The 7,359-nt window shown below is 53.0% G+C and overlaps 1 protein-coding gene across 1 annotated transcript in view; it reads left to right on the top strand.

Moving 5' to 3' along the window:
- Positions 1 to 1,065: 1,065 nt before the first annotated feature.
- Positions 1,066 to 7,359, top strand: part of LOC140401268 (lysophosphatidylserine lipase ABHD12-like) — a 62,015-nt gene continuing 55,721 nt past the window's right edge. Inside the window, exon 1 of the mRNA XM_072489777.1 lies at positions 1,066 to 1,181. Within this exon, the coding sequence (XP_072345878.1) occupies positions 1,096 to 1,181 (86 nt within the window). The 5' untranslated portion in view covers positions 1,066 to 1,095. The remainder of the gene's footprint in view (positions 1,182 to 7,359) is intronic.

The raw sequence follows: 7,359 nt of genomic DNA, 5'->3' as shown, positions 1-7,359 counted from the left end.
TTAAGCTCTGGAATGCACTTGGCAGCACAGTGGTTATAATATATAATAATAATCTTTATTGTCACAAGTAGGCTTACATTAATTACTGTGAAAATCCCCTAGTCGCCACATTCCGGCGCCTGTTTGGGTACACAGAGGGAGAATTCAGAATGTCCAATTCACCTAACAGCACGTCTTTCGGGACTTGTGGGAGGAAACCGGAGCACCCGGAGGAAACCCACACAGACACAGGGAGAATGTGCAGACTCCACACAGACAGTAACCCAAGCCAGGAATCGAACCTGGGACCCTGGAGCTGTGAAGCAACAGTGCTAACCACTACACTACCCTGCCACATGGTCATGACTTGGAATTCATTTGCTGTTCCTTCACTGCTGTCGGCTAAATATTTTGCATATTCCTCCCTAACAGCACAATGGGTATACCTACATTACATCACCAACTTCACAAAGGCAATTAGGGAATGGGCAATGAATGATGGCCTAGCAGAAATGCTCACATCCCACTGCGAAGTTCCCTGCGAACCATTTTAGACGTCTCCAGACCAAAGGAAGCGTTTGCGATGGAGTGTTATACCATGCTCAAGGTGAAGGTGTGAGCAAGATTTAGCACAGGCTGAGCTCCAGCTGGGGCGGGGCCTGGATTCGGTGGGTGGGGCCTGAACTCCAAGAGGTGGAGCCGAAACTCCAGCATCGGGCGGGGTCTGGACTCCAGCAGTGGGTGGGGCCTGAATTCATGACGCGGGGCCAGGACGAGGGGGCGGGGCCGAGATTCCAGCAGGGGGTGTGGCCTGGATTCGCGGCGCGGGGCCGGGACTTGGTGGACGGGGCCTGGACTCGGCGGGCTGGGTCGGCACACCCGGGGCGGGGAGGGTCACCAGCATGGGGCGGGGCATGGACCAGGGGGCGGGGCCGGGACTCCTGCCGGGGTGGGGCCTGAATTCGTTGGTCGGAGCCTGGTCTCCAGCAGTGGGCGGGGCCGGGCTCCAGCAGTGGGCGGGCCCGGTCGGGCTCCAGCAAGGGGCGGGGCCTGCATTCGGTGGGCGGGGCCCAGTCTCCAGCAAGGGGCGGGGCAGCGGTTGTTGAGGCCTCTGCCATGATTGAATCTCGAGATCCAACCTTTGCCAGGTGGCGTTTCCTTTGGATTGAGTTGATGAGTTTGGTCATGTTTGTGGTCACCAGGTCAGTTCAACAGCGTGTGACGGACTATACCACACCGTAAAGCAGCTTCTGGATCGCATCTGTGAAACCCAGTTTACCTGCTGTCACCAGGCCTCTGTATGGGCGGGAGGGAGATTAGGAGTAACTGATATTTCGGGACATTGTCCCTCCGCTTGTTTGTTTCCCTGTTTCCATCTCTGTTATTCCTAGGATTTGATCTTGGTCTGGGAAAACCCTCTGTGCACTTACCCCTGTTGCAATGTGTACAGCTGACCCATGTGTGAAGCAAATCTTTCCCTTTTCACACCGAGTCAACTTGGGTGCAGAGGTTGGCTGGTTAGAAGGCGAACCTTGTTTCTCCATGCAGCTCCCAACAGAGCTCCTAATAGAGTTTACTGCTTGCCTCACAACGCCAGGGACCCGGGTTTGACTGTGACTGGAGTTTGCACGTTCTCCTCGTGTCTGCGTGAATTTCCTCCGGGTGCTATGGTTCCCTCTCGTAGTCCAAAGATGTGCAGGTTAGATGGATTTGCCCTGCTAAACTGCTCCTTTGGGCAGACTTCCGGTGGTGGCCATGGAGTGAGCTGTCGCACATTTGGTAGCTCCCACTCAAGGTGGATTTTTTTGGACCTTTTCCCATTCGTAATTTGGAGGTTTGGATGGAAAAAGGTGCAGGAGTTTCAGGAGAAAGTGAGACTCCATTGGTGTGGTTGGTGGATGGATCAACAGACTGGAAGCGGGTCGAGAAGAAGGGAGCTGGAGGAGCAAGAGAATCTTCGTGTTCCACAGGTCAAGATGGTGGAGGGTAAAGGGCCTGTCCTGTCTGCCCACTGGTCAACGGAGCAGGTGATGGACTTCTTCAATGAGAAGTTTGGCCAGCAGAGAAGGGAAGCCCAGGAGGACCTAGCCAGGGTGGTAGAGCTGCTTAAAGCAGGGATTGATTGTGTGGAGCAGAGGCTGGAGTCCCAGGGCCAGGCGATCCAGAAAGTGGAGGAGATGGGGTGGGAGCACGAGGAGCAGCTCGCCTCGTTGGTGGCTGAGATGGGGGTGATGCAGGTGACCCCAAACTGGCTGAAGGGGAATATGGAGGATCTGGAGAACTGCTCCAGAAGACAAAACTTGTGGATCGTGGGGATTGAGGGAGCCGAACCTGGCACGTATGTGGCCAAGATGTTGGAAACGTTGATGGGGGAGGGGGCCTTCGACCGGCCCCTGGAGATTGACCGAGCGCATAGGGCGCTAATGAAGAGATCACAGGTGGACGAGCTGCCGAGTGTGATGGTGGTGCGGTTGTACCATTTCCTGGACAAGGAAAAGGTTCTGCAATGGGTGAGGCAAACGAGGAGGTGCACCTGGGAAGGGAATAAGCCGAATTGTGGGTGTACCAGGGCCTAGACGCAGAGCTGGCGAAGAGGAGGGCTGGGTTTAACCAGGTCAAGGCTTCTCTCTTCAAGAAAGGGGTGAAGTGCTGTATCTGTCCCACCTCTGGGTGACTTTCCAGAATCGGGAATATTATTTTGGTACGTCTTGTACACCTCGTTCACTTTCCCTGCTCTCTGCTCCATCTTTCCCGTTTCGTCCCTAACTCCTCCAATCTCTCTCGCCGCCCCCCTCTTTCGAAGTTTGGCCAGCAGCCGGCTCGCCTTTTCCCCATATTCATATTGTATTCCCTGTGCCTTCCTCCACTGCGTCTCCGCCTTTCCCGTGGTCAGCAGATCAAACTCCGTCTGTAGTCTTCGTCTTTCCCTGTATAGTCCTTCATCTGGGGCCTCCGCATACTGCCTATCCACCCTCAGAATTTCCCCAACCAATCTCTTTCTTTACCCTCTTGTTTCCCCTTGTGGGCTCTAATGGAAATCAGCTCTCCTCTAACCACCGCCTTCATACTACCCCCACCTGGACCTCCCCACCATCATTGACCTCCAGGTATCTTTCGATGCATCCCCTCACCCTTCCGCATACCCCCTCGTCCGCCAGTAGTCCCATGTCTAATCTCCAAAGTAGGCGCTGCTCCTTTTCCTCTCCTAGATCCAGATCCACCCAATGTGGGGCGTGATCTGAAACGGCTACAGCCGAGTACTCCGTTCCTGCCACTTTCGGGATCAGCGCCCTTCCCAAGACAAAAAAGTCTATCCGGGAGTATACTTTATGGACGTGGGAGAAGAAGGAAAACTCTTTCCCCATCGGACTAGCAAATCTCCACGGATCTACCCCTCCCATCTGCTCCATAAATCCCTTAAGCACCTTGGCCGCTGCTGGCCTTCTCCCGGTCCTGGATCTGGACCAGTCCAGCCCTGGGTCCAGCACTGTGTTAAAATCCCCCCCCATTACCAAGCTTCCCTCCTCCAGGTCCGGGATACGTCCCAGCATTTGCTTCATGAATCCCGCGTCATCCCAGTTCGGGGCATATACGTTCACCAGCACCACCGCCTCACCTTGCAATCTGCCACTCACCATCACGTACCTGCCCCCACTATCCACCACTATGGTCTTAGCCTCGAACGATACCCGTTTTCCCACCAGTATTGCCACCCCTCTGTTTTTCGCATCTAACCCTGAGTGGAATACCTGTCCCACCCATCCTTTCCTCAGTCTAACCTGATCCGCCAATTTCAGGTGCGTCTCCTGGAGCATAACCACGTCCGCCTTCAGTCTCTTTAAGTGCTGAAACACCCTTGCCCTCTTAATCGGCCTATTTAAACCTCTCACATTCCACGTAATTAGCCGGGTTGGGGGGCCATTTACCCCCCCCCCCCTCGTCGACTAGCCATCCCCTTTTTTAAGCCAGCTCCTCACCCAGGTCCCACGCACCCGTCTGTCCCCCAGACGGCGCCCTCCCGTCCCGACCACCTCGTCTCGTATCAGCTCCCCATTACCCTCAGCAGCAGCAACCCAGTTAATCCCCCCCCCCCCCCCCCCCCCGCCCGCTAGGATTCCCCTCTAGCTTGATTGCTCCCCCCATATTGCTTCCGGGAGTCAGCTAACTCTGGCTGACCTCGACTTCCCCCGTTTATCCTTTGACCTCCCTGCGTGTGAAGCCCCCTTCCTTCCTGCGCACTTTTTCCCGCCTCAATTTCCATAGCGCGGGAAAAAACCCGCGCTTCCCTCTCGGCCCCACCCCTAGTGGCTCAGTTCCCTCATTCCCCTTCCCTGTCCCCTTTTCCACCGGTGCCCACATTTCTTCGTGTGTGTCCCCCCTCGGGGGGCGGGGAGAGAGAAAAAATTCCCCGGCCAACATTCTTACGTATTAGCCCTTCCCTCTCCCCACTTGACATTTCTGTGCCACCACCTCGCTACCTCTCTCCAGACATCAATTTCTCAAGTCTAGTCCAATTTCTCTTCCTGAATGAATGTCCATGCCTCCTCCGCCATCTCGAAGTAGTGGTATTTGCCCTGGTGTGTGACCCACAATCTTGCTGGCTGCAGCATCCCAAATTTGACTTTCTTCCTATGGAGCACCGCCTTGGCCCGATTGAAGCTCGCCCTCCTTCTCGCCACCTCCGCACTCCAATCTTGATATACGCGTATCACCACGTTCTCCCACTTGCTGCTCCGTGTCCTCTTAGCCCAACTCAGGACCATCTCCCTGTCCCTGTAGCGATGGAATCTCACCACTATTGCTCGTGGTGTTTCTCCTGCCTTTGGTCTTCTCACGAGGACCCGGTACGCTCCCTCCACTTCCAGGGGGCCCGTTGGGGCCTCAGCTCCCATTAGGGTATGGAGCATCGTACTCACATACGCCCCAGCATCAGCCCCCTCTGTCCCTTCAGGGAGACCTAAAATCCTTAGATTCTTCCTCCTCGAGCTGTTCTCCAGGGCTTCCAGCCTTTCTATGCACCTCTTATGTAGTGCCTCGTGCATCTCCGTTTTTACCACCAGGCCCTGTATCTCGTCTTCGTTCTCGGCTGCCTTTGCCTTCACTCCACGGAGTTCCATCGCCTGGACCTTTTGTGTTTCCTTCAGTCCCTCGATTGCCAGTAACATCGGCGCCAGCACCTCTTTCTTGAGCTCCTCCACAAATCGTTGGAGGAACTCCTGCAGTTCCGGGCCCCATACCATCTGGGCTCCCTCGGCCGCCATCTTGCTTCTCCCTTCTCTTCCCTGCCGCTGCTCCAGAGGATCCTCCGCAATCTGGACACTGCTGTCACTCCTTTCCATCCACACCCGGGGGGACTTCTTCCTTTGTCACCTCACACTGGGTTTGGCCGTAAAAAATTTCCGTTGGGGCTCCCGATAAGAGCCCAAAAGTCCGTTGAAACGGGAGGTGCCGAAACGTGCGGCTTAGCTGGTCATCGCCGCAACCGGAAGTCCGGGGGGTGGCATTGTTAATTAGAGATAGTATAACAGCTGCAGAAAGGCAGTTCGAGGAGTATCAGCCTACTGAGGTAGTATGGGTTGAAGTCAGAAATAGGAAAGGAGCAGTCACCTTGTTAGGATTTTTCTATAGGCCCCCCAATAGTAGCAGAGATGTGGAGGAACAGATTGGGAAACAGATTTTGGAAAGGTGCAGAAGTCACAGGGTAGTAGTCATGGGTGACTTTAACTTCCCAAATATTGAGTGGAAACTCTTTAGATCAAATAGCTGGGATGGGGTGGTGTTTGTGCAGTGTGTCCAGGAAGCTTTTCTAACACAGTGTGTAGATTGTCCGACCAGAGGAGGGGCAATATTGGATTTAGTACTTGGTAATGAACCAGGACAAGTGATAGATTTGTTAGCGGGGGAGCATTTTGGAGATAGTGACCACAATTCTGTGACTTTTACTTTAGTAATGGAGAGGGATAGGTGCGTGCAACAGGGCAAGGTTTACAATTGGGGGAAGGGTAAATACGATGTTGTCAGACAAGAATTGAAGTGCATAAGTTGGGAACATAGGCTGTCAGGGAAGGACACAAGTGAAATGTGGAACTTGTTCAAGGAACAGGTACTACGTGTCCTTGATATGTATGTCCCTGTCAGGCAGGGAAGAGATGGTCGAGTGAGGGAACCATGGTTGACAAGAGAGGTTGAATGTCTTGTTAAGAGGAAAAAGGAGACTTATGTAAGGCTGAGGAAACAAGGTTCAGACAGGGCATTGGAGGGATACAAGATAGCCAGGAGGGAACTGAAGAAAGGGATTAGGAGAGCTAAGAGAGGGCATGAACAATCTTTGGCGGGTAGGATCAAGGAAAACCCCAAGGCCTTTTACACATATGTGAGAAATATGAGAATGACTAGAGCAAGGACAGTAGCGGGAGATTGTGTATTGAGTCTGAAGAGATAGGAGAGGTCTTGAACGAGTACTTTTCTTCTGTATTTACAAATGAGAGGGGCGATATTGTTGGAGAGGACAGTGTGAAACAGATTGGTAAGCTCGAGGAAATACTTGTTCGGAAGGAAGATGTGTTGGGCATTTTGAAAAACTTGAGGATAGACAAGTCCCCCGGGCCTGACGGGATATATCCAAGGATTCTATGGGAAGCAAGAGATGAAATTGCAGAGCCGTTGGCAATGATCTTTTCGTCCTCACTGTCAACAGGGGTGGTACCAGGGGATTGGAGAGTGGCGAATGTCGTGCCCCTGTTCAAAAAAGGGACTAGGGATAACCCTGGGAATTACAGGCCAGTTAGTCTTACTTTGGTGGTAGGCAAAGTAATGGAAAGGGTACTGAAGGATAGGATTTCTGAGCATCTGGAAAGACACTGCTTGATTAGGGATAGTCAGCATGGATTTGTGAGGGGTAGGTCTTGCCTTACAAGTCTTATTGAATTCTTTGAGGAGGTGACCAAGCATGTGGATGAAGGTAAAGCAGTGGATGTAGTGTACATGGATTTTAGTAAGGCATTTGATAAGGTTCCCCATGGTAGGCTTTTGCAGAAAGTAAGGAGGCATGGGATAGTGGGAAATTTGGCCAGTTGGATAACGAACTGGCTAACCGATAGAAGTCAGAGAGTGGTGGTGGATGGCAAATATTCAGCCTGGATCCCAGTTACCAGTGGCGTACCACAGGGATCAGTTCTGGGTCCTCTGCTGTTTGTGATTTTCATTAATGGCTTGGATGAGGGAGTTGAAGGGTGGGTCAGTAAATTTGCAGACGATACGAAGATTGGTGGAGTTGTGGATAGTAAGGAGGGCTGTTGTCGGCTGCAAAGAGACATAGATAGGATGCAGAGCTGGGCTGAGAAGTGGCAGATGGAATTTAACCCTGAAAAGTGTGAGGTT

The sequence above is a fragment of the Scyliorhinus torazame genome, chromosome 2, assembly GCF_047496885.1.
Source record: "Scyliorhinus torazame isolate Kashiwa2021f chromosome 2, sScyTor2.1, whole genome shotgun sequence".
Taxonomy (NCBI): domain Eukaryota; kingdom Metazoa; phylum Chordata; class Chondrichthyes; order Carcharhiniformes; family Scyliorhinidae; genus Scyliorhinus; species Scyliorhinus torazame.
The sequence above is the reverse complement of the archived record's forward strand: the minus strand, read 5'-3'. Positions and strand labels throughout refer to the sequence as shown.